The sequence below is a fragment of the Ordospora pajunii genome, assembly GCF_021821965.1.
Source record: "Ordospora pajunii strain FI-F-10 chromosome Unknown Cg_12A, whole genome shotgun sequence".
Lineage (NCBI taxonomy): Eukaryota > Fungi > Microsporidia > Ordosporidae > Ordospora > Ordospora pajunii.
Window position 1 is genome coordinate 76,102 of NW_026848135.1, and position 24,316 is coordinate 100,417.

Consider the following 24,316-nt stretch of genomic DNA (forward strand, 5'->3'; position numbering starts at 1 on the left):
AGTGCATTCTGCATAATGGTTTAATCCAGAGTGTGTTGATGCATACAAATGGACATTGAGCTGATAAGTGCAGTGGTCGTCTCGTATTCAAAGATACTGCATGAGATGCAGGAGATGAAAGCTGATATCAGGGCGATTGCAATGAGTATGAAGAAGGAAGTGTCTGCTGTGCACTCGGCAATGGAAAGCAGTCAAGAACCATGCATTCATATTGAAAGCCAGAGCGATTCCATTGATGCACACAATATTGCAAGCAGTAATGGAATTAGTAGTAATGTAGCTGCTAATGGCACAGCTGAGAATGGTATAAATGCCAACAGCAAAGATGCTAGCAATGCAATTGATGCATTGGCTGAGAATCCCAGCAGTCCGTATGCCTGGTTTTTTAGTGAGATTGAGAATGAAATATGAAGCGGATGCTTGGGCCAATTAATCGTACGCATGCATCGCCCATGATGGATGTCCAGAGCAGGTCGGTGCCGATCCGGATGGGAAAGATGAAGAGCATCAAGGATGAGTGGATGAAGATATACACGCCAATAGTTGAGATATGCAAGATTCAGATCCGTATGAATATCAAGGCACGAACAATAGAGATGAGAACATGCGAGCATACCGAAGACCCGTCGTACTTGGAAAGATCAGTGCAGTACATTAAAGCGATCAATCTGGGGTTTTCAATCGAAGACTCCATGGCAATCCTCAAGTTCAATGATGTGTTTCTGGACCATCTTGAGATTTCAGAGGTAAAGACGCTCAGAGGTCTTCATGCAGAAAGAGCGATTGGAAGGATCATAGGGCGAGAGGGAAAGACAAAAGGCGCAATCGAGGAGTTTAGCAAGGCAAAGGTGCTTGTAAAGGATCAGAATGTGCATCTTCTTGGAGTGGTGGAGGACATCAGGATTGCAAAAGATGCTGTTTGTAGGCTGATAATGGGGTCGAAGCCTGGAAGTGTTTTCAACAGGCTGCGAATCATCAACTCAAGGCTGAAGGAGAAGTATGGAGGACTCCAGACAGTATATGAGGATCATCTTAGGAAATAAGTGCTCAGGATTAATAAAAGATTTGGCGCCATTTTGATTTTTGTGAGACACACTCCCTGTATGGGAATATCTGGCCTGCTTCCTATAGTTTTGCCAAAGCTAGTGAAGAAGCACATATCTAGCTATAGGTCGCACAGAGTGGGGATAGATGGGCACGGATGGATGTATCAAGTTCTTCCATGTGTTGCTGAAGAGCTGTTTTTCAAGATCCCCACAAGACAGCACATAAGCCTGTTTGAGGCGAAGATCAGGCATCTTGAGAAGCAGGGGATAACGCCGGTGGTTGTGCTTGATGGAGACAGCCTGCTGAGCAAAGAGGAGACCAACATGAGAAGAAAAGTAAAGAAGGAGCACAGCAGAAAGGAGGCGGAAATATGGCTGATGAAGAACAACCCGACTAAAGCAAAGGCATGCATGAGGCAGTGCATTTCGGTTACTAAGGAGATCGTATTGGACATCACAAGTATGCTAGAGAGGATAAATGTGGAGTATATCATTTCTCCCTATGAATCTGATGCGCAGCTCTGCTATCTACAGAAAATAGGATATGTAGATTACATAATGACAGAGGATAGCGACTTGATTGCATATGGATCTGAAAATGTGCTCTATAAATTTGATGGTGCGTTTGTTTACGAGTTCAACAGAGTATGTCTTGAGCAAGCAAAGGACAGGCAATTCAAAGAAAATATACTTGACATTGCAATCCTAAGTGGGTGTGACTACCTGAGTTCTGTGCAGGGAGTTGGCGTGGTGACTGCCCATAAGCTACTTTCCAGAGAGAAAACAGTCGAAAGGGTGGTTGAGCATCTACGGAGCAAGAAGCCTGTTTCTAGCACATACTTAGATGACTTTGCACGTGCAAAAAAGACCTTTCTGCATCAGGTTGTTTATGATCCCGTCCTAGGAAGGAGGAGGCATTTGCACGACACAAATGAAAACCTGTTGTTTTTGGGCTCTTTTGAAGAAGACGAGTGTACAGCCGAAGGAGGTAAAAGCACACACGGCACAGATAGAAACACCCAAAGATCAGTTTTGAGCCTAATACACGGTACAAAAACAATCAAACTCAAGAGGCATTTCATGCCTATCGTTAAAAAACAAGCAATGAGCATAGCAGAGCAATCTGAATTCAAGAGAATAAAAATAAGGACAATGGCGGACACGAACACACAATCCCCATACTTCAGCAGTTGAACAATACATTAACAATAATCAAGGAGAATCAGAACAAAGAATTCATCAGTAGCATCAGCCAGGGATAACTTTAATCATCATGTTCTCAGGGGTAATATCTATGCACTTTTTGTAACTGGCGATGCATTCAAATACTAATGGTTTATTATCATTTGTTACAGTACTTGTAGTGTGCCCAGCTACTTTGCCAGGGACTTATTAAACATGCTTGATACAGACATCTTATTTGGGAATGCAAGCTTTGCACCTAGGAAAACGTGATCCGAAGGAAAGTGAATGCTTGGAAGGCCCACAACCTTTTCTGTATATTCGTTGTCCACGGGCGACAACACGGATGTTAATGTCAACCCATCGCCATAGAATATATAGTCTATTACATCCTTAAACTGAGGAGTAAAGTTCGTAAACTCCAGATCTTGGCTCGCATATGCATCTTTCATGCCTAAGCCCGTAGCATCCTTGCATATATCTTGGTAGCATTTCATGTCTCCAAAGTCAGCAGTATCGATTTGCTGAGTTGTTACAGATTTGTACACAGATGAGCACCTAAGAGAGTTAAAATCGCCCTGCATAATTACAAATGCATTTGGATACCTTGATTTGATCCTTTGGATCTCCTCTATCAGCAGTATCGTCTGCAACAGCTTAATGTCTGGATACTCAGGATCCCAGAATATGTGCGTATTCACAACCAGCACCTGCTGCCCGTTTGTCTTCTCTAAAAGCGCAGCAATTGCAACATTATCCTTCTTTCCGTACCTGTCAAGAAGCATTCGGTTTTCTTCAAACTTAGCATCCTGTGCCATTTTTTGGTAGAAGTCAATCGGAAACTGCGCAATCAGCCGGAACTTGCTTCGCCTCCAGAATATTGCGCATCCATCGACGCTCTTCTTCTCAGCAACATTCTTTACTCTTCCTCGCGGATATATAATTGAATCATAGCTGCATCTCATCTCAAGCTGCTCCTTGTAGAAGTCAAAAAAGCTGTACAGCTCAATCTCTTGCAAGCACAGTATGTCCACATTGTACAGCACAATCTCCTGCAGAACACCCTCTCGTCTGAACTCAGGATTGATCACCCATGACGGTGCATACGTAAGCCTAGATGCATACACATTCGAAAGAATGTTAAAAACCCCAACACTGACGGTATCCCCATGCAAGGCATTCCTACTGGAACACTCCATCCATGACCTATCGCTTGGTGACGAATATCCTGTGTTGTGCTCCCTACAGAACGCCAATAACTTCTTCTCCTTAGCAAGCGTACTGAAAGGCACTATCAACGGATTGTTCGACATCTCAAAAACCTCAAGATTGTATAGCGTGCCTATCTCCATCGGCACATTCGAAATCAGATTGTCACTAAGATCCAACTCCCTCAGGTTCACCATCTTGCCCATTTCCACAGGAATGCATCTGATCTTGTTCTTGCTGAGATTCAACGACTCAAGATTCTTTAGTTTCCATATCTCCTTCGGAACCACTTCTATTTCGTTGCCCATCAGATTCAGCGTTCGAATAAACGTAAGATCAAACAGCGCCTTGGATATATTCCTTATTCCTTGAGAACTCAGGTCCAGATGTGTCCATCCGTCCACATCCTCTTTTGATTTCTTCAAACATGGTTTTCTTGCTTGCAGCGCTGGCTCTTCATTCATCTCCAAGGGTTCAGCATGATGCTTTCTTCACTCCTCCCGGCAATTGCCCTAACAAATACAAGACAAACATCTCAAGCTCCAAATACTTTAATTCTTCGTATGGTGATTGACATCAACAACAAATCTCTTCTTAAGCAGTTCGCTCAGCACTGCTCCTATAGTGTCCATCTCAGCCTTGCTAAACGCAGCTCGGGCCTCAAGAAGAATGTTTGTAACAGACTCGTTGATGCTATACACATCTGTACGTATCCCAGTAAGCAGGTACGGAAAACATGCATTTGCAATCCAGTTGCTTTCTCTCTCCGAATACCCCTGCTTAATTGCCTCGCCATTCTTGCACTCTGCTTCAAAGTTTCTAATAAACATAACAAAGTAGTCATGGAACTGCTGCTTGATTGCCTTCACCACATTTCCATAGCTCATATGCACTTCTTTTAGTATCACCTTCGGAACCTTCACAACCAACACATTCTCTCCTGCATCACACACCACAGTCTGTATCGATATCATCTCATACATCTCTTGCTTGATTCCATTATTTCCAATCTGCTTCTTTACTATCTCCGCAACCTTTGCCTCAGTCTCTGTCTGCTTGCTCATCTACAGGGTAAAAAAATTTCAGTTTTTCAACATACCTGTAGTACATTCAATTATCACGGCTCTTCATCTCGCCCAGTGCACATTCAATGCACTCGTATTCATCACCCACTTCGCCAGCAATCTCGGGATTCTTCCCATTCATCCCTCCAATCCAGTGCTATCAACACCTCAACACACATACAAAACACAATCTCTTTATTCGTTATTCGAAACAACTACCCTTCGCAACGCCTCCTCAAACTTCTCATAGTTGATGTTCTCTGTAATAATCGAACTCCCTCCGCTGGGATTCACATAGTGATGGATAATCCTCTGCTGAGATTTGTTATGCTCTGTAATACAGAACTGAGGAGATGGAAGCCGGTACTTGCACAAACCCCTTGCCATCCCCTCACTTCTGTTCAATGCATGCTTAAGCGACTCATACTCAGGCTCTTCATGGTACCCCTCATTCACCCACTCCGCAACATACTCCCCTCTCCAAACAACAACATTATGAAAAGTATCCATAACAAGAATCACATCCGGCTCAAGGGACTTGCTATCAACCTCAACAGCCTCCACTCCCCTCTGATAGTGATAGGAAACAAGCGTCGGCTTGATCAGCTTCAATGCGTCATTCACCTTCTGGTTATACAGTAAACTGAAGTAATACGTTGTCTCATCTGCTGAGTTGTTTTCTGTTTGCACTAGTAGGCTCCTTCTGAAAAAAAACATAAAGTTCGGATAGTATGCCATTGCATCAGGAAGCACAAGCGTATTTGGATCTCCCTTGTCGTACCTAGCAAACGTCTTCACAAACCTTATGAGACTCTTATCAATCATTCGCTCGCAATCCTTTATCTCCTCATGCTTATTCATTAGCAAAAATCTTGCTTGGAAAACAGTTGCTGCCTCCTGATCAAATCTGCATACCACATCCTCCCGGAATTCCATAAACATCCTGGAAAACGTCGTCACACGCACTAGCAGCTTCCTGTCACTCCTCTGATATTGCGTAATTAGCTGCACATACCCAAACTCCCCACTCTTTATCTCAGACTTTGTATCCGATTTCCTATCCAACAGCACAGATATGTTGCTTGTACGGAACATGCTTCCCATCCTCCAGTTCCCTCCAACCATCTTTCCCTGGCCAATCACCCCCTTATACTCAAGATTCTTGCTTGTTTTCACCTGCAGCTTTGCATTAAACCCCTGCTCTAGCCACCCTTCCTCGTCCCTGCTCATAATCTTCCTGCATGACGATATATATATCTCCCTGTCAAAATCCTGTGCCATTATTAGCATGCCTCCTGTAATCCCCGTCATCCTCTCCATATGGCATATCCCAATATCATCAATAGTTGCCGCTAAAATATCAAGGCTGTGCCCAACATTGCTCATCCTTTCGCCAAGCCCCTCGTAGAACTTCTTGGATGACGATGCATAGACAGAGTCGCTCTCCACAGACTCATCTCCTCTTCCCTTCACCTTGTATCTTATCGACGTGACAGTCCCTGGCCCAAAAGTACACGGCCCCTGCGTAAACAGCATGTGCTTTACCCCCATGTTTGGAAAACATCCCTCCATCAATGAAACCCCCAATGACACTGCAGATCCCGTACACCTCACCGGCTTATATGCATTCAACACTGGAAACGGATCCCTCTCAAGCCCATCTATCACTTCATACAAAAACTCACTGCACTCAGACTTCCTTCTAATAAACTTCCCTTCATGCATACTCTCAGGCTTCCCAGGCATATTCAACAGCTTTACTACCTCCGCCGTATACTCCTTCTTCCCAGAAAACAGATGCACTCTTCTGGGCCTCTCTCCACTCAGCTCAAGCAGCTCCACATTCGTCCCATACTTGATAAACCCAACAAAACAATCGCCAGGTATCCCTTCCATCACTGTCCTCAGCGCATCAATAAGCAGCGCATGCCTTTCATCATCAAACGTGCATGTATCAACAATAAACAAAAAAACACCAGGAAACACACTCTCCCTACTCAGCACATACTCAACCGTCGAGTTGTGTCCTAATAGCTCAGGCAGCAGATTTTCAGGCGATATCCCTCGTGCATGGCTTGGAAACGTCGTGTTTCCTTTGCATATCACACAGTTCCAACTTTGCCTTGCAAAGTCAATACTACAGTACGGATTCAAAACACTCCCACAACTCATACAGTATATAGGCTCACACTCAAGAACCCCGGCTTCTTGATGGATATTGTACATACAAACCAACGGAACCTTACCCATCATATCCCCTCTTACTGGCCACCCATTCCATGTCAGTCGGATCCCATCACTCTTCTCTATGTTTCTGATCTCCCGCTCCATAAAGGGCTAACAAAAATTTCCATAAACATCCTTCGATCAGATCTCCTTCGTCGCCCTGTAGTTCAGCACACCTCGTTCTACCTTCTCAAAGCACAACAGCATCTCTTCCTTGCACACATATCTAAATACACCTCCTTGCATCGTCAGATTAATATCTTGTACATATCCTTTCCTTTCCTGATCAGTGCACCATTGTGATTCAGCATCTCTATAAACTCCTCCGCATTCTTTTCGCAATCAAATCCACTTACCATCTCGCAAAGTATCTCCCTGCTGATCAGTCCATCTCCACTCTTATGCTTATACTCCCTGAGCATCTCGTTGAAGTCTTTGCTTTTTCTCCTATCCACTGCCATCTTCTTCTTGTAAGACTTTGCTCTTCTGTACAGCTCCACACTAAACATCGCATCCGCCTTCGTGGCTATGCTCCTTAGCTCCATCTTTGCCCTCGCCTCGGTAAGCCTCACCAACGCCTCAAGATCCCTTGTACCCGCCCCAAACTCCTTTCTTATTTCCAAATAATACTCCTTCAAAGCATCCTTTGCAGATTTGCTAAGCGTCGGAAACACATTTCCTCTTGCATACAGTATGTACTTCCTCAATGCATCGCATGCATACACATCGTTCCCTTTCCTCTTCAGATCCTCAATAAATACATCGCTTCTGATCGACTTAACTAGCTCATCAATATGCTCCTCAGGCACATTTGCTCCCTGCCTCTTCCTGAGAATCCTTGTTGATATTCCCTGGCACTCGTCCTCGGCCAGGTCGTCCAAAAGAACAAAAACCAAGTCAAACCTCGAAAGCAATCCACTGTCAAACCTTACATTCTCCTCCATCCCCTTCGTTCGGTCAAAATGCCCATGCCTGGGATTCGTTGCTGCTACCACCGTGCTCCTCGTAGGGATACTGCATATCACGCCTCCCTTTGCAACACTGACCCTCTGGTCTTCCATCGCCTCAAACAGGACCGCATGGTCGTCTATCTTGTCAAACTCGTCCAAGCAGCATACTCCATTGTCAGTAACAACAAGTGCCCCGGCATCAGCCATATACTCCCCAGAAATCGGGTCATGTGTCAGTGACACCGTCAATCCTGCTGCCGTTGCAAAGCTACCACTGACATAACTGCTTTTCGGAAGAGCCACACATGTGCTCAGAAGCAGCCTACTCTTTCCAAGCCCAGGATCTCCGATTATCAGCACATGTATTTCAGATCGCACCAAGTGTTGCCTTATGCTTTTCCGTGTCCCTCCAAAAAGCGCAAGCACCAGCCCTGCTTTGATCAGCTCGTTGCCATAAACCGTCGAGTAGAAGCCTTCAATAAACAGATTCAGTATCCCTTCGCTCTTTGCTATTCTTCTAAATTCCATAAAGTCTGCTCCCTGGCACTCCAAGCTTTCAACAAACAGCCCTTTATTCTTCACTATCTGAATGTTGTTGACCCTTATAACCAGCTTGTATAGACTCTCGCTCTCAAGCTCAACTCCAAGAACACCAACAACCTGCACTATGTCTCCAGGCGCCATTGTACCTACAAAATCGTCATTGAGTATGCATTCCATCATTCTGGGCATTCTATTGCCAGCATCTCCCTCTCCTCCATAAAGCTCCTGTATCTTGATGTCTTGTGTGTCCATGCAATGCATTCCAGGCGTTGCTTTCAATGGCACAAATACCTTCGAATTGCACATCGCCTTGCATCCCCTAGGTGGCCTAAAGATGTTGTCTTTCATGCTCACTGTCAGCACCTCCCCACACTTCGTACACTCAAACTCCATCTTAATGCACACAATCCTTCGGAATCCCACTCTGCAAACAGTTCCAGATATGAACACAAGCTTTCCAAGGCTTGTACCATCTACATCCACAAATCTGCTCTGATACCGGAATGTTGTTATCCTGGCATGCACCTTAATGCATAAATGCCCTGCATCGTACAAAATCTCAGAAAGCGCACAGCATATGCATGAAAGCATGCTTCCTGCATCTGAGTCAAGATGCTCTTTGGGCACAAGCATCTCCAGCGTCTGTATGGATAGCTCGTACACCTTTGATCCAGCAATGTCTTCAATGTTCTGCTGAGAGAGCATAGGCTTCAGCTTCTCTTTTGTGTCTGCCACAATCTGAACAAGCTCGTTGAATGCCGTTAGCTCCTCCTCTGGAAAATACACGGCCCATGCCTGAATGTGCATGGCTCGGGGTCTGCACGACTGGAAATACTACACAAAACATTCAATGAGTGCAGCAGTGAAAGTATGTGCAGATGGAAAGGTATGCTTTGATTAAATTGAGTATGCATTTTTGCAGCATGTGTACAGCCATGTGCACAGAGTAAGTGCTGCTGCTATGCATGCTGAGGAGATGTTGCATACAAATGCCTATTTTTTGCCCCTATGGATGCCGCAGAATGACTTTGTTGAAAAATACATGAAGAAGCACGGCAGGCGGCTTGACTACGAGCTGAAGAAGTACAAGAAAGGCAGAAGGGAGGAGAAGAGCGTTCAAAAGAAGGCGAGAACGTTGATTGGGCTGAAGGCGAAGATGTTTGCAAAGAAGCAGCATGCAGAGAAAATCCAGCTGAAGAAGGATCTGAAGATGAAGGCATCGAAGCAGAAGAGTGTGGAGGCCAAGGCAGAGTACGAGCCGCTACCACATTTCTTGTTGGACAGAGAAATGAATGAAAAGGCGAGGAGCATCAATGACAAGATCAAGCAGCAGCGCCAGGAAAAGGGATCGAAGTACTCGGTCCCGATACCAAAAGTGCACGCACTTCCTGAGAAGGAGGTGTTTGGGGTTGTTGCAAGTGGAAAGCGTAATTCGAAGCATTGGAAGAGGATGGTTACAAAGCCATGCTTTGTTGGGGACGGTTTCACGAGGAAGCCGCCGAAGTATGAACGATTCATAAGGCCCATGGCAATGAGATTCAAAACGGCACATGTGAACTACCAGGAGCTGAACTCCACATTCAACCTGAAGATACTTGGAGTAAAGAGCAATCCACACTCGGAAGTGTATACAGGGCTTGGCATTTTGACGAAAGGGACGATTGTGGAGGTCGATGTAAGTCCTCTTGGCCTAGTCAATGGAGCAGGCAAGATCATTTGGGGAAAGTATGCTCAGATAACGAATAAACCGGAAAACGACGGGTGTGTGAATGCAGTCCTTCTTTCGTAGATATTGCCTGCAAAGCACAGCAGATTATGTTGTTGTGCTTACAGAATGCATAGTAAGTAGCATAGCTCGTGGATCATCTGCAAAGAGTGTGACACTATGCATGACATTCCAAAAGAATAAAAACTTCAACAAGTATTTTGAACTGCTTTATTGGGTTGCGCTGCATAACTCCTCGGCTTTAATCATCTGTGTCAGTCACACCTTCGGGAGCAATTGTAAACGTGGCTTCGTTTTCTGGGCAGCAAGGCGAGTTGTATATCTTGCATATTCTTGTTTCTCCTCGTCCTTTGCGTAGGTACAGCCTGGTGGTACTTGCATGAGCCATTATGTTTCCTCCAATCGGCTTCTTCATGTCGCCTGCAAACATTGCTGCTGCTCCATCGACATTCGATACAACCTGATTTGTAATGACAACGGCCACACGGAACGTCTCTGCAAGGTTCACAAGGCTGCGAAGATACTTTGCAAGATGTAGCTGTCTTGCTCCAAGCTCTCCCCTGCCACTAAAGTCCGTTCTGTATAGTGCTGTTGCAGAGTCAACTATCAGGACGGCATACTTCGACTCAGACATCATTGCAGATGCCTTGATCAGAAGCTGGGACTGGTGGTCAGAGTTGTATGCACGCGCATACGATATGTTATCCAGCACTTCGTTTGGGTCCAATCCAAACCGCTCTGCAATTGGAAACAGCCTTTCAGATCGGAACGTTCCTTCGGTGTCTATGTACATTGCCTTTCCTCCTGCTCCTCCTTGCTCCACCGGCAGTTGGCACGTCACGGCAAGTGTATGGCATATCTGTGTCTTTCCTGTTCTAAACTCCCCAAATATCTCAGTTATGCTTCCTGACTCAAACCCTCCATTCATCAGCTTGTCAACCTCCGAAGACCCAGTCGTCAGATACACAAGCTCAGATCTCCTCTGGTGATACTCAGAAGCAGTTGTAAACCCCATGGGAACTAGCCTTGCTGCCTCCTTGATCAGCTTGTCCACCTTTACATCTGAAAACCCCTTAATCGACAGCAGCTGTCTCTTCGGTGCAAACGCCAACGATTCAACCGTCGTGAATCCAGCCTCAAGCAGCTTTGCAATGTCTCCTGCAAGAATCCCTCCGTTCTTCAGCTCAGAGATCGAAATGCTCTCCGACTGATACTCTGCATCTTGAAAAAGCTCACTCATGGGCGTTTTTTTGTTTCTGCATTAATGCATACATATTCAACATGCATGCCAGCACAGGCATTGCTTATTCACCATCCATTAGCATTCTAGCCACACTCATTTGCATTGATATTATAGTACACTCCACGATCATATGCATGAAATATGAGACATTAGCCACTAAAAACCCAATGCCACTCGCCCCATGAAAGAAGACGAATTCAACGAGCTCAAGCATAACCTTGAAAGCTATATTCCGCTACTTCCTGAGTCTGTCATAGACCATTACATGGAGAAAGCAGGAGTAGCCACATCTGATCCAAACATGAAGAAGCTTGTCTCACTCTTGGCACACAAGTTTATCACCGATGTTGCAATTTCGTCCAGGCAGTATCACAAAATCAACCAGAAGGCCGCACAGAAGGACAAACGATTCGCAAACGAAAAAAAAACCACGTTCCAGCTGGCAGACCTTGAAAGTGCCCTAGAGGAAGTCGGAATAAACATCTCCAGGCCACATTATTACATGTAGTACACAGGCATGATACTTCATGGCACTTCAAATTACTCAGTTACAATAAAGCAAAGCTTGCAAAAATTCATTTATCAATCATTTATTATATCTGTGCAAATCATCCATGCAATCAAGACATATAAATAAAGCAATGCATAATCTTGACTGCGTCTATCTAACGACTACGGATCTTATGAATACTCTTCCTGGCCGGCTGATTGTCCTTCGTGTCTTTCTTTGGTTCCTCAAACCTTGGCTCCAAGAAGTAATAGTCCCTCAGAGACTTATTCACATCAATCTTGCTCCCGTCAGACCCTTTCTTATTCGGATCAGCCTCTTCAAACTCCTTCCTAAGGACATCCCACTTGACCTCATTGATTTTTCCATCGTTAGAAAATGCTACCTTCTTCAGAATGTCCACTATCTTCGACTGCGGCATGCCATTCGTAAGCTTCAAGAGATCCGTGTATCTATCAGTCACACCCTGTGTGTTGTCGCACAGATACTGCTCCAAAATCTCAAGCCTCTCGTCATCGTTCGGTGGTGAAAACTCATATATCGTCGAAAACCTCCTCTTGAATGCCGGGTCGAGCTTATCAAAGTGGTTAGTTGCTCCAAACAAAAACACATTTCCTCTTAGGTCGTCGCAGGCTCCTCCAATCTGGTTCAGAAACTCCGTCTGTGCCTTGATCGAGTACTCCTGCGAATTCTCGTTCCTCTTCGAAAAGAACGCGTCTATCTCGTCTATAAACACTATGTTCGCCCAGTAGTTCTCATTCTTGGATGCATTAAACATCACTCGGATGTTCTTCTCCGTCTCCCCAACATACTTGTCGTTCAAAATCGACGGCGTCACAAACACAATCCTCACCAGAGAGCTCATCTCCTTCGCCTTTATCATCTTCTCGTTGAACTCCATCTGCTTAAAACGCTCACTCCCAATATGGTCCTTCATCTGCAGCATCTTCATGTTCAGATCAACCAGATACACCAGCTTCTTCATAAAATGCGTCTTTCCAGTCCCCGGCGGTCCATGGAACAGAAAGTTCCTCTGCGTAGTCTCAATGCTCCTCTCAAGATCCTTCAGATTAAGCGTTCGCATCATGTTCACCATCCGCGTCATGTGCGACACAACCTTCACCATCATGTCTGTCTTTCCAAAATACGTCACCTCGTTAAAAGTGCTTCCTTCCTTAAACGACAATATCTTTGCCCTTTCCTTGTCAGAACTAGACATACTGCTGCTTGATTCTCCTCCAAACTCTCCTCCCTGCATGCTTATTAGCTTGTATATCACATACGATATAATCACTATCCCAATCAAAAAATACACCAGCGACTTCACATCCGTTCGATTGCTCTTCTTCCCCGCCCCGCTACTTACTGCCGTATTCCTTGCTCCCTTCTCTCTACTGCTCTTGCTCTTCTCACTCTTCTTCCCATTCTTCACTCCAAAGTGTCGCATCATTCGCTGATACATCGCTGCTGCCATTATTTCAAACGACACATCCTTCGATCCACCTATCCTCGACCCGCTGTTACTAAATCCAGATGTTGCATCCTCCACCCTTGCCTTCTCCTCCTCTGTGTACTCCTCAATCTCCATCTCGCCTTCCTTTATTTGCTTGCTTCTTTCCATTTCTACTTCTCGATTTCCGTTCATCCTCAGATAGGGGTTCATTCTGATCTTTACTATATCCCTATCCCTCTTTCCTAATCTGCACCAATCGCTTCATTCTGCATATCACCACTCTCATCATCCCTTTCTCCTCCTGTGCTCATACCAATCCTGCCGCTCCTCTTCCATCCTCACTTCCTTTTCTTCACAAATATGTGGTTCGCTCCCTTCACAAGATCCTCCTCGCTCACCTCCACACAATGCTTCACATACTCCCTTCCAGTCTTAAACACACAGTGGTAGAGTATATACTTCGCCCTCCTGTTAAACATGCTGCTGCTGCTGTGCACATAGCATTGGGTTCCATGAAACACCGACACATACCTTCCATCAGCAATTTTTGCAATATTCATAAAATACCCTGCACAGAACGACTGCACCACCTTGCTCTCGTCAGACATGCTGCGCACATTAAGCATCGCCACCAATTGCTTCTTTATCCTCTGTGCCTGATGCATAGCCCGTATGTTCAAGTACTTCTTCCGCATATACGATGCTGCAAACCTCGCTGCCTCGCATCCTTTATACACACGCAGAAGCGAAAAATAGTCTCCTCGTACATCAAAATACTTCGTTCTTGCCTCCACATACTTAGGATACTCAGCACTGCTCTTCGCAACATCTATCCACGCATTCTCAACACTCAGCATTGCTGCAATAATGCTCACATCCTCAAGGCATCCAAGCTCGCACGATGCAAGCAGCGACACCGCAAGCTCAGGTTCCACAGGAATCCTTGCCGCCTTCCTCCCAAGCGCCGTTATCTTTCCATTCTCCTCTATCGTTCTCAAAAAATACAAAAGCTCAAGCGCCTTCTTCACATTCGACACATCAGGCCTGTCAAGCATCTCAAAGCTCGTAATGTCCAATATCCCTATAGACTTCAGCAGCAGTATTGTGTTCGCAAGATTACTGCTAAGAATCTCAGGCATCGTGTCCATGCTCATCCGTTTGTAGTCTTCCTTCGTATATATCCTGAAGACCTTTCCTGATCCCGTGCGCCCTGCTCGTCCTGCTCTCTGCTTCGCTTGCGACCTGGATATCCATCCAACTTCCAATATGCTCATCCCAAGCAATGCAGAGTACCGCATCTGCTTGCACCGCCCACAATCAACAATATACTTCATCCCCTCTATCGTTATCGATGTCTCTGCTATATTCGTCGCAAGAACCACCTTCCGCTTCTTCGACGCCTTGAAAACACGCTCTTGCTGCTCAGGTGCAAGCGTACTGTATATGCAGCATATCTCAACCTCGTTAGCAGGCATCATGCTTGACAACACCGCCTGGGCATTATTGATCTCGTCCTTCCCCGTCAGAAACATTAGTATATCTCCTGGTCCTTCGCTCTTGTGGATCTGCATCACTGTCTTCAATCCCTCGCGCAAGTAGTCTCCATCGCATCCCTTCTTCGTGAAAAAAATCTCAAGTGGAAACATCCTGTGCCGTATCTCAATCCTCTGGCATCCAAAAAACGAAACAAACTTTTCACTGCTTAGAGTCGCACTCATCACAATCACCCGAAGATCCTTCCTCTTCCTCAGAATCATCTTCAAATACCCAAGCAGCACATCAATATTCATACTCCGCTCATGTGCTTCATCAATTATCACCACATCATATCCGTTCAGATCCTTGTTGCTGTTGATCTCCCTCAGCAGAATCCCATCAGTTACATACTTCAGCCTTGTCCTCTTGCCACTCATGTCATCAAACCTTACGGAATATCCAACCTCATGCCCAACACACACATTCATGTCCTTAGCCACTTTCTTGGCAACACTTATTGCTGCTATCTTTCTTGGCTGCGAACATACTATCTTCCCATACCGCTGCAAAAGATATCTAGGAATCTTCGTTGTTTTCCCACACCCTGTGTTTCCCTGCACAAGGATCACCTGATTCGTTTCCAACTTCTCAAATATTTCCTCCATCTTCTCCTCCACGCTCTCCTCCACATCAAGTGTGCTGCCTTCCTCAGCCTCTCCAAGCAAATCCAATATCTCTCCCTTTCCAATCTCTTCGTCCCAATCAACTTTTGCCTCTTCTGGAAATATCCCTTCCGGCACATCAAGATTCATCTCAATCCCTGTGTCTGAATATTCTCCCATCTCCTGCTCCTTCATTAAGCGCATGCCCATCAAAGGGTATCTTGCCATCCCAGTTCTCTACACAATTACTGCTCCACTCCATACTGTTATTCTATCTTCTGCATAAGCTTCCTTCTACATAACTCACATTAATCTCAAATGCATAAACTTGCATCATGCACATCCATTCCACACATCATGTGCACTCAATCACATAAACTTTACTCCTCAACACCCCTGGTCACTCAGGTCGATAAGCACGAGTCTTTTGCCTTTTACTAAAGACTCCCATGATCTGAGAGCTGCCCATTCAAATCTTTGGATTGCCGATTACTCGGCTTAACTTCAACATCTCCACTACCACAAACAATCACAACACAGCATTTATTCAGACATCCCTCGCAAGCCTTTTCTTCTGCCTATCCACATAATTCTGATAGTTCAGTATTATCCTATTGACTATATGCTCTGCAGACAGGTAATTGAACTTGTTCTCCGCATAGCTATGCTCCACAATCTCCCTAATTGCATCATATCTTGAAAGATCCTTGGAGTCAAACGAAGGCGCAACCACATCAATCCCATTCATAGAGACAAACTCCTGGTTAATGCAATACGGCGAAACAACAATCTCATCAACATACTTGCAAGACATCAGCGTAAGCATCCTCTCCTTCAGGCTCATAACAGGATTACTCTTCGTATACTCTTTTGTGGTCTCGTTATCATGAAGCCCCACCACCAAGTAGTCGCCCATCATCCTTGCTATTCTCAACGACACTACGTGTCCTGCATGAAACAAATCAAAGTTCCCATCAATAAAAATAACTTTACCTTTCCTTTCCCTCTTCATATCTGCCTCAAACACTTTCAACAGCTCATCGTGGTAGTCAGTGTGCTCCAGCCCGTTCTTGTTCAGCGTAAGCTGTTCTCCTCCTATGTTTAGTAACATTCTTCCAACCAACTCTGTGGTGGATATCCCAACTGTCCTCTCCACCTCCCTAAACATTCCTATGTCCCTGACCTGGTGATAAGAGTCCTGGTTATTAGAGTCAAACACTATATCGTTCCCATGACAAACTATGTCAACTCCGTACTTCCTCATCATGCTCAGCTGTGTAACAAACGGCACATCCTTTGCAACCTCGTCAACATATCTGCATCCCTCAACCATCTCATATCGTTCTTCATTCTTCATTACAGGAAGCCCTTTATCCCTGCAAATACTCTCTGACGAATGCACGCCTGCTATCAGGTACCCCCCAAGCTTCTTCGACTGACACAGTGCATTTGCATGCCCGTAATGAAACACGTCAAAGCATCCATCGGTCCACACTACCCTCTTTTCTCCAAATGCCATCCAGCAGGGATTGCACGACAATAAAAACAAACAACAAATTACAATTAAAATGATGGGCATCCAAGAGTAAGCCTCATTCCGTTCAGTAGACCCATACCTAACAGCATTAATCTATCGAAATGATAAACACGTCAATTAAGACTGCCTTTCGGCTGCTTCCGAGGACTTTCCATGGAGTGCCTTTCCACTCCAACGCTGTTCTTCGGATGCCCATGGGTTCGCTGCCTTTTGGATTTATATTCTTGCACATCACTACATGCTCAGGCCCAATGCATATGTTTTACCAGTGATGCGGGAGAGCACAGCAGCTGAGTATTTGCGCTGAGCCATGCGGTTAAATATTTTCACAAACCCCACATAATGAAAAAATTGATAACAAGTGCATTGCCGTATGTCAACAACCAGCCTCATCTTGGAAACATTGTTGGTAGTGTCTTGAGTGGTGATGTGTACAACAGATACTGCAGAATGAAAGGCGAAGAGTCTTTGTACATCTGCGGAACAGATGAGTACGGGACTGCAATTGAAATGGAGGCAATAGCGCAGGGCACAACGCCCGAGGAGATATGCAAGAAAAACAGGGAGATCCACAAGCGTGTCTATGAATGGTTTGGAATCGGGTTTGACTACTTCGGACACACATCGTCGCCAAGTCACACACAGCTGGTACAGCAGCTGTTTATGAAGATGTACAATAATGGATACTTCAAGGAGGAGGAGGTCGAGCAATTCTATTGTGAGTGCTGCAGATTATTTCTTGCAGACAGATATGTTGTTGGAGAATGCAAGTTCTGTGGAGAATGCCAGGCAAAGGGCGACCAGTGCGATGCATGCGGGCACTCTTACAAGCCAACAGATCTGCTGAGTCCGCAGTGCTCGATCTGCAGCAGCAGCCCTGTTGTCAAGAAGAGCAAGCACCTGTTTTTTGAGCTTGGGAGGTTTAAGCCTCGACTTGAAGAGTTGTACAAGGAAAACGGGCATCTGTGGAGCCAGAATGCACAGAACATATTCAATCAATGGATGGCGATTGATCTGTACCCAAGATGCATGACAAGGGATCTGAAATTCCAATGGGGGGTTCCAGTGCCGCTGGAGGCATTCAAGGAAAAGGTGTTCTATGTATGGTTTGATGCGCCAATAGGGTATCTTACGTTTCTGAAGGACCTTGTTGGGGAGAGTTTTGACGATTGGTGCAGGCAGGCCGAGCTTGTGCAGTTTATGGGAAAAGACAATGTGTGTTTCCACACAGTGATTTTCCCAGCAATGCTGAGTGCAACTGGAGACAGGCTTCCGTTGGTCAGCAGGCTTTCTGCAACGGAGTATCTACAGTTTGAAAACAAGAAGTTTTCGAAGAGCCGGCGACACGGGATTTTCGGGCTTGATCTAGTTGATGGGAAGCTTGGGAAGGCATGCATTTGGAGATATTATCTGATGAAGATCCGTCCTGAGGGAACAAAGGATGCAAACTTTTCGTTCTATGACTTCCAGAAGTCTGTGTCTGGAGACCTGATCAATAACTTGGGGAACTTTGTCAACAGGGTGCTGAAGTACATCAAGCAGAAGTGCGGAGGGCACGTACAGATTGAAGGGCTTGATGAAAGGGACATGAAGTGTGTGGATGTGGTGAACGAGCTGTTTGAAAGGTACAAGGAAAGAATGGATGAGATAAGGTTGAGGGACGGCTTGCAAATGGTGTTTGAAATCTCAGGGATTGGTAATGAGTATGTGCAAGGAGGGGTTAGTGATGGGGCAAGAAGGAGCCATTGTTTTTGTTTTGGATTCAGCCTTGTGGTGCTTATGGCCAAGATGGTGCATCCGTTTATTCCTGATAGTTCCCTGAGGATGCTGAAGATGTGTGGAGTTGAGGAGGCCGAGCTTAAGATGGATATGAAGATGAAAGTGTTTTATGAGCATTCGTTAGGTGATGATATTGAGCCGTTGTTTGAGAACTTTAGTCCGGAGCAAATTGAGGAGATGGCGAGGCATGGGTGAATGATGAGCGTGTGCTTGAATATTAAATGTTTTGTGAAATATGTGCTGTCGAGAAGATTATTTGAAGGTTAGCGATTTGATGTCCTTGGAATGCCGAGCGAAATGCTGGATCATGGTGATGGCAATGATGAGCATATGTATGCAGGTAAATGCAATAAGATCAAGAACGAAATGCTTGAGTGGGACGAAAAGGATGAGCCAAGCACAAGAAAAATAAGTAGGTGGGAGATTACGCCTAGGACAGCAACACAATCAAAGAGGTTGAAATGGGATCAAACTCCATTAGGATACATCAAGATGGAGGATGATGTATGGAGTGGCGGTGTAAGCAGAATGAGTGCAAGGTGGGATACAGATGATACAAAGGCAGTGAATGCTGTGTACTCAGAGATGTCAGCCAGAGAAATCAACATGTGTCTTCCGAGCAAGGGATACAAGAGATATGATGTGGCTGATGCTGGCAGAGATGTATATGATGGCATTGATAAGGCAGGACTGCCTGAGATACCTGCTGATGAGAAGGACTTTTTCATGCCGATTTTCAACTCAGGGAGTGAGGCTGAAGTTAATGTGTACAAAGGAATACTGCTTGTGAAGAATGGAAGTAAAGCCATGCGTGCACGTGGACTGGCGATTCTTAAGAAGGCTGATGCGGGTCTGGCATTAGAGGCCGTGGTTCTGATGGGGATGTCGTTGGAGCTTGATGATGGAGGCAAGATGAAATTGGTCGAGATGCTCAAGGCGCTACTTGAGAGTGTAGATATGCATGGAGTAAAATGCTTGCGAGAGATTCTGTTTGTGCTGGGATCGTATTGCTGGATTGACTTGCCAAGAAAGCTGTTGATACCGGCTCTGACGATGATTTATGCAAATGGAATTGAGTTTGTAATAAGTAGAATTCAATACGACTTTTCAAGCAAGGATTTCCATATCAGAGAAGTGGTTGGCAAGGTAATAGGCACATTTATACGATTCTTTAAAGTGGATGAAGTGTTTAAGCTTCTGAATAGCATGGGATCTAGCCAGACAGCAGATGTCAGGAAGTGTTGTGTTAGAGCAGTGCTGGGCATTTGCGATATGCTTGGAAGTGAAGCTTCTTTGTATTTGGAGATGCTGCTGGATGTTATTTGCATGCTGGTTCAGGATGGAAACAGATTTGTGAAGATGGATGCGGCAAATGCAATGTCTTACATGTTCAGCACAGTAAGTTCTCAAATACCTAGCGCCGACAGCATATTCTGCCTGCTCAGCAATGAATTCGTCAACTCAAGAAGCATTGAGTCTGAGGCGTTGCTAAGGGCAATGTCCCATTTGTGCTATGACAGTGTGGAGCATTCTAGAGTTGTGTTTGAATTCCTGAGAGCATCTGGAGCAATCGATGCAGGGAGTGCCAGGATATTTGATAAGGTGTGCCTTATGATTGATAAGGAAGATGCATTTGAGTATTTTTGCAGGCTGCAACCTGTTGTGTTTGGTACGGATGCAAGGGAGTATGAAAATGCCATGAGTGCGATGTGTGTGAAGATGTGTGTGGATTCCAGAGCTGCAAAGATGATTCTTGCATGCTACAGTGATGCCTGGAATGCAAGACTGGTTTCGAAGATTTTCAGCAATGTAGAAGGTCTGGAGCTTGATGGCGATGATGCAGACAAGTATTACAGATGTGTTTGCAATGCAATCAGACATGGCGCTGTTAGTGTTAAGCTTGTTCGATTGCTGGTCGGTAAGCGCTTTCTTCAGAAAAGGCATACGGGAATGCTTGTTTCAGAGTTTATTGGGATGCTGAAGGATCCTGTAGCAGACACAAGGACTAGAGGGCTCTGCATGTTGAAAAGCATTGCAAGCATGCTGAGCAAAGATGAGCTTGTGCTGTGTGGAAATTTTCTGATGGAGAACATGATGGAGGAAAACCAGGATGTATTATCGAATGTGCTGAGGGCCACATGTGCTGTATACAGCTGCCACAGGTTTAGGCATGCTTCCGATTTGATCCTGGGGATTCTACCTGTTATCAGGACAAAAGAGCATGGAGTGACTGAATCTGCTGTTGAGCTGCTCCATGCCATCTGTGTGAATGCACCTGACGAGTGTGCAACGGTCTCCAGCAAAGAATGGCTCAGGATATCATATGAGCTGACTGATGTACTTTCCTCATGGAGCAGAAGAACAAGAAGAGGCGTTATTGGCTGTCTTGGATGCATATCAAGAATTGTAGGGCCGCAGGAGATTCTGAACATATTGATGGACGGGCTTGAATCTGAAAACAGATTCCAAAGGACCGGTGCGTCTATTGCAATTGGAATCGTGGGGGAGCATAATGGATTGTGCTCTGTTCTGCCGACTCTGCTGGCTGATTACCGAATACCAAGTGTGTCTGTGCAGCAAGGGATAATGAAGGCTATACAGTGTTTTTTGCAAAGGGTGCCTGATGTGCCATGGGAATACATGTTTTCGGCTATTGCTGTGATTGAAGATGCATTGATGGACAGAGACCCGGTGTACAGAAGTGCAGGAATCACACTTGTGAAGCATGTTGTGCTGAACCACACAAAAAGCAGCACGGATGTGGTGTTTGTCACACATCTGCTGAATATGGTGTGGATAAACATTCTGGACAGCACACCAATAGTGAAATCATCGTTTGATGAATGCATCGAGGCATTCTCCACTGTGCTTTCATCAAGACTTTTGTATAAGTATGTCATGGGAGGTCTTTTGCATCCCTCAGGCATAGTCCGGCAGAGATACGGTGCAGTGCTTGCAATACTAGAGCATTTCGATAGCACAAGCCTTTCGCAATCATATCTTATAGAAGATGACTTTTTAATGCACATATAGCAGACACATAATAAATTAATCACGGTGTATTGGTTTGTATAATGCAGTTTATTCAGGCACATAGTGGAACGGCTGGATTGCCTCTCCGTTGGTATGTGTAGTCCTGGATTTCACCAGCTTTCTAAATACTCTCAGCGTATTCTTTTCTTTCGACACACACATGCCGATCTTCTGCTCATATTCTTTTTCTGTGTATCCAAACGGAAGCTGCGCCAGAAACTTCTTGTCAATGCATTGCGACTTTTCATTGATTATCACATGCGACTTGTTGAAATCCTTCCTGTTGCAATATTTCACACCTTCAATCACATTCCTCACTGTGTTGTATTCCGTCTTGATAACCTCCAGTCCTGGCCCAGCCCAGTCTCCCCATCCAGGAAGCACCGTATCCTCTATCCTTGGTGCCTCTTCGTTCACAATCCGTTGCTTTTCATCCACAAACTCATTTGCAATCCCATCCTCGCTTTCCTTGAATGCAAGCCTTACAAGCTCCTCCTGCTTGTGCACGCATTCTGCACCTCCGTATTCTCCATCAAAGCTGAATATCGGCATTTCATTCCTTTCACTCCTCTCAGCCTCTTTACCGTCTTCTTCCGTGTCTATTTCTCTTAGCAACGCATCAGGAACCCGGGTGTATCTTTTTTGTGAATCATGAGACTTTTCGTGTGCATCATTTTCTTGGTATGCACTCTGAATGTCCGCAGACTCATGTAATTCGTTCGCAAGCTTCTTCATCCTCCTGATCTTCCTGTATGCCTTGCTCTTAATTCGCTTGATCCGCTTCATTTTCCTATCAAACTCATCCTTGAAGCTTCTTTCATACCTTACCTTCTCAACATCAATCATTTTTTCGCTGTCAAGCACTCTTGCCATTGTCTTCTCAAGCGCCGTCTTCGGGACTATCTTGTAGAAGTTCTCGTCACTACTGCCGCTTTTCTTTCTCTTTGCCTGCTCCAACGCCGCAAACATCTCTTCTCTCACAACAGTATACACACCGTCGGTGCCGTTTTCTGTATGCACTTCATCAGCAAACTGCCCTTTCTCGAGCTGCACGAGATCTGCGATTGTTATTTTGCTATCCACCATGGGCTTTTCTGTAGCTCAAATGATGTGCTTTGTACATATGTCTGAGCATGGCTCTGATGCATGCCATGCATATACGCAATCGCTATGATGCGTGCATAAATACTGTTGTGCATAAAATCCCAATGTGTCCAAGCATGGTTTATTATGATGTCGATGATATCATGCTTAGCGAGCAGAAGATTCCTGTTACATTCAATCACACTGTGCTGAACTTTGGGCTACTTGGGTCAGACACATGCAGAACAATTCCTGCAGGCAAGAAGGTAGACGCACCTTACTTCCTTGTTGGCTTTTTGCTCAGAAACGGGCACTGCAAGATGTCAAGAGAGTTCCACAGCGAAAAGGTGGTGGAAGACATCCGTGCAAAACCCTCTGCAGTTGATCTGAGGTCTGTGTGCCCATACTTTTTCTACTTGCATTCGATGCTTGCCGGCAGCCATGCCCTGCTTGCTGAGTTCTTCTACGAGCGAATAGGCGATTATTCGCCACTCATCCTCAAAGATGCCTTCTCAGAGGATGATGTATGGAAGCTTGAGATGACAGAAAGGCGGCTGATAGTGCAGGCCAGAAAAACATTTCAGAGCTTCAGAGTGTTCTTTCTGTGAGATGCCAATAAAATATTTTCAAAATGTTTGTCCATGCTGAAGTATGAATGCAGGCTCCATTCAAGAGTGTATCCTGCGGAAGGGGAGCTTGTGATAGCAAGGGTTTCGTCGATCGATACCGATGGGCTTACCTTGGATCTGCTGGAGTATGGAGATGTGCAAGGGCTTGTGCTGCTGGGCGAGCTGTCGAAGAAGAGGGTAAGAACAATCCAACAGGTAACAAAGGTTGGGTGTGTTGAGGTATGCCTTGTGACAAAGGTGGACGAGAAGAAGGGGCATATAGACTTGAGCATGTCAAAGGTTACAGACAGCGAGAAGGCGTCGTGCAAGGAAGCAAGCGCAAGAAATAAGCTGGCATATTATATTATGGCGAAGGCGTCAAGAAGGCTGGGAATCCCTACCTCTGAGCTGTATGAGAAGATGGGATACGGTAAGGAGGACGAGTACGGATCGCTGTATTGTTTTTTTGCAAAGGCCAAGGACAACGAGGGGATTCTTGCTGACGATGAGATTGGAATGACGATCAAGGATCTGATAAAGGAACAATTCCAGGCATCTACATACAAAGTGCGTGCAGATGTTGATGTGCTGTGTGCAGCGAAGGGAGGCGTGAAAGCAATAAAGAATGCATTTGAGGATGCAATGTCGATTGATCCGAAGCTGGAGTTCAGTCTTACAAAGACACCGACGTATTCGATCACACGTGTGTCCAGCAGCAAGGACAGGGCATATGAGTCTGTGAGCAGGGCATGCGAAGCCCTAGTGCAGAGGATTGCTAGAGAAGGAGGCACGGCGACAGTGGTGAGCCAGGCAAAGCTGTATGGAGAGAAGACAAGGCATAGCCTGCTGAACTTTGAAGATGAAGAGAAACCGCTGTCTGGCGAAGATTCAGACAATGACGAGGAAGATTCTGAAGAATAAATAACTGTTTATCTTACCCGATTCAGAATGTACTTTTCACAATATGCTCTGATGAACATGGCAGTAC

The 24,316-nt window shown here is 45.3% G+C and overlaps 18 protein-coding genes across 18 annotated transcripts; 9 read left to right on the forward strand and 9 right to left on the reverse strand.

The window, feature by feature from the left end:
- Positions 1-48: 48 nt before the first annotated feature.
- On the forward strand, positions 49-411 carry HK407_12g17320 (uncharacterized protein; the record flags this gene model as incomplete). Its single annotated transcript, XM_060421683.1, has 1 exon — positions 49-411. The coding sequence occupies one exon, from the start codon at positions 49-51 to the stop codon at positions 409-411; it is 363 nt and encodes a 120-aa protein (XP_060276058.1).
- Positions 412-455: 44 nt separating this feature from the next.
- On the forward strand, positions 456-1,043 carry HK407_12g17330 (uncharacterized protein; the record flags this gene model as incomplete). The annotated part of the gene is made up of 1 exon (XM_060421684.1): positions 456-1,043. The coding sequence occupies one exon, from the start codon at positions 456-458 to the stop codon at positions 1,041-1,043; it is 588 nt and encodes a 195-aa protein (XP_060276059.1).
- Positions 1,044-1,103: 60 nt separating this feature from the next.
- HK407_12g17340 (XPGI domain-containing protein) lies at positions 1,104-2,240 on the forward strand (the record flags this gene model as incomplete). The annotated part of the gene is made up of 1 exon (XM_060421685.1): positions 1,104-2,240. One exon carries the CDS (start codon positions 1,104-1,106, stop codon positions 2,238-2,240), a length of 1,137 nt encoding a protein of 378 aa, XP_060276060.1.
- Positions 2,241-2,419: 179 nt separating this feature from the next.
- Positions 2,420-3,901, reverse strand: HK407_12g17350 (putative endonuclease/exonuclease/phosphatase; the record flags this gene model as incomplete). Its single annotated transcript, XM_060421686.1, has 1 exon — positions 2,420-3,901. The coding sequence occupies one exon, from the start codon at positions 3,899-3,901 to the stop codon at positions 2,420-2,422; it is 1,482 nt and encodes a 493-aa protein (XP_060276061.1).
- Positions 3,902-3,988: 87 nt separating this feature from the next.
- On the reverse strand, positions 3,989-4,501 carry HK407_12g17360 (uncharacterized protein; the record flags this gene model as incomplete). Its single annotated transcript, XM_060421687.1, has 1 exon — positions 3,989-4,501. The coding sequence occupies one exon, from the start codon at positions 4,499-4,501 to the stop codon at positions 3,989-3,991; it is 513 nt and encodes a 170-aa protein (XP_060276062.1).
- A 195-nt stretch (positions 4,502-4,696) lies between these two features.
- HK407_12g17370 (Sec23/Sec24 domain-containing protein) lies at positions 4,697-6,832 on the reverse strand (the record flags this gene model as incomplete). The annotated part of the gene is made up of 1 exon (XM_060421688.1): positions 4,697-6,832. The coding sequence occupies one exon, from the start codon at positions 6,830-6,832 to the stop codon at positions 4,697-4,699; it is 2,136 nt and encodes a 711-aa protein (XP_060276063.1).
- Positions 6,833-6,975: 143 nt separating this feature from the next.
- Positions 6,976-9,027, reverse strand: HK407_12g17380 (MCMP-loop domain-containing protein; the record flags this gene model as incomplete). Its single annotated transcript, XM_060421689.1, has 1 exon — positions 6,976-9,027. One exon carries the CDS (start codon positions 9,025-9,027, stop codon positions 6,976-6,978), a length of 2,052 nt encoding a protein of 683 aa, XP_060276064.1.
- Positions 9,028-9,232: 205 nt separating this feature from the next.
- On the forward strand, positions 9,233-10,009 carry HK407_12g17390 (ribosomal protein S8e; the record flags this gene model as incomplete). The annotated part of the gene is made up of 1 exon (XM_060421690.1): positions 9,233-10,009. The coding sequence occupies one exon, from the start codon at positions 9,233-9,235 to the stop codon at positions 10,007-10,009; it is 777 nt and encodes a 258-aa protein (XP_060276065.1).
- A 178-nt stretch (positions 10,010-10,187) lies between these two features.
- HK407_12g17400 (Rad51) lies at positions 10,188-11,186 on the reverse strand (the record flags this gene model as incomplete). Its single annotated transcript, XM_060421691.1, has 1 exon — positions 10,188-11,186. The coding sequence occupies one exon, from the start codon at positions 11,184-11,186 to the stop codon at positions 10,188-10,190; it is 999 nt and encodes a 332-aa protein (XP_060276066.1).
- A 184-nt stretch (positions 11,187-11,370) lies between these two features.
- Positions 11,371-11,697, forward strand: HK407_12g17410 (transcription initiation factor TFIID; the record flags this gene model as incomplete). Its single annotated transcript, XM_060421692.1, has 1 exon — positions 11,371-11,697. The coding sequence occupies one exon, from the start codon at positions 11,371-11,373 to the stop codon at positions 11,695-11,697; it is 327 nt and encodes a 108-aa protein (XP_060276067.1).
- A 157-nt stretch (positions 11,698-11,854) lies between these two features.
- HK407_12g17420 (AAA ATPase) lies at positions 11,855-13,342 on the reverse strand (the record flags this gene model as incomplete). Its single annotated transcript, XM_060421693.1, has 1 exon — positions 11,855-13,342. One exon carries the CDS (start codon positions 13,340-13,342, stop codon positions 11,855-11,857), a length of 1,488 nt encoding a protein of 495 aa, XP_060276068.1.
- A 146-nt stretch (positions 13,343-13,488) lies between these two features.
- Positions 13,489-15,498, reverse strand: HK407_12g17430 (putative helicase; the record flags this gene model as incomplete). The annotated part of the gene is made up of 1 exon (XM_060421694.1): positions 13,489-15,498. The coding sequence occupies one exon, from the start codon at positions 15,496-15,498 to the stop codon at positions 13,489-13,491; it is 2,010 nt and encodes a 669-aa protein (XP_060276069.1).
- Positions 15,499-15,835: 337 nt separating this feature from the next.
- Positions 15,836-16,807, reverse strand: HK407_12g17440 (cytidylyltransferase-like; the record flags this gene model as incomplete). Its single annotated transcript, XM_060421695.1, has 1 exon — positions 15,836-16,807. The coding sequence occupies one exon, from the start codon at positions 16,805-16,807 to the stop codon at positions 15,836-15,838; it is 972 nt and encodes a 323-aa protein (XP_060276070.1).
- A 360-nt stretch (positions 16,808-17,167) lies between these two features.
- Positions 17,168-18,799, forward strand: HK407_12g17450 (class I (M) tRNA synthetase; the record flags this gene model as incomplete). The annotated part of the gene is made up of 1 exon (XM_060421696.1): positions 17,168-18,799. The coding sequence occupies one exon, from the start codon at positions 17,168-17,170 to the stop codon at positions 18,797-18,799; it is 1,632 nt and encodes a 543-aa protein (XP_060276071.1).
- A 90-nt stretch (positions 18,800-18,889) lies between these two features.
- Positions 18,890-21,637, forward strand: HK407_12g17460 (uncharacterized protein; the record flags this gene model as incomplete). Its single annotated transcript, XM_060421697.1, has 1 exon — positions 18,890-21,637. One exon carries the CDS (start codon positions 18,890-18,892, stop codon positions 21,635-21,637), a length of 2,748 nt encoding a protein of 915 aa, XP_060276072.1.
- A 48-nt stretch (positions 21,638-21,685) lies between these two features.
- On the reverse strand, positions 21,686-22,723 carry HK407_12g17470 (utp14 protein; the record flags this gene model as incomplete). Its single annotated transcript, XM_060421698.1, has 1 exon — positions 21,686-22,723. The coding sequence occupies one exon, from the start codon at positions 22,721-22,723 to the stop codon at positions 21,686-21,688; it is 1,038 nt and encodes a 345-aa protein (XP_060276073.1).
- Positions 22,724-22,857: 134 nt separating this feature from the next.
- On the forward strand, positions 22,858-23,328 carry HK407_12g17480 (uncharacterized protein; the record flags this gene model as incomplete). The annotated part of the gene is made up of 1 exon (XM_060421699.1): positions 22,858-23,328. The coding sequence occupies one exon, from the start codon at positions 22,858-22,860 to the stop codon at positions 23,326-23,328; it is 471 nt and encodes a 156-aa protein (XP_060276074.1).
- A 33-nt stretch (positions 23,329-23,361) lies between these two features.
- Positions 23,362-24,249, forward strand: HK407_12g17490 (putative eukaryotic translation initiation factor 2; the record flags this gene model as incomplete). The annotated part of the gene is made up of 1 exon (XM_060421700.1): positions 23,362-24,249. One exon carries the CDS (start codon positions 23,362-23,364, stop codon positions 24,247-24,249), a length of 888 nt encoding a protein of 295 aa, XP_060276075.1.
- Between the last annotated feature and the right edge of the window lie 67 nt (positions 24,250-24,316).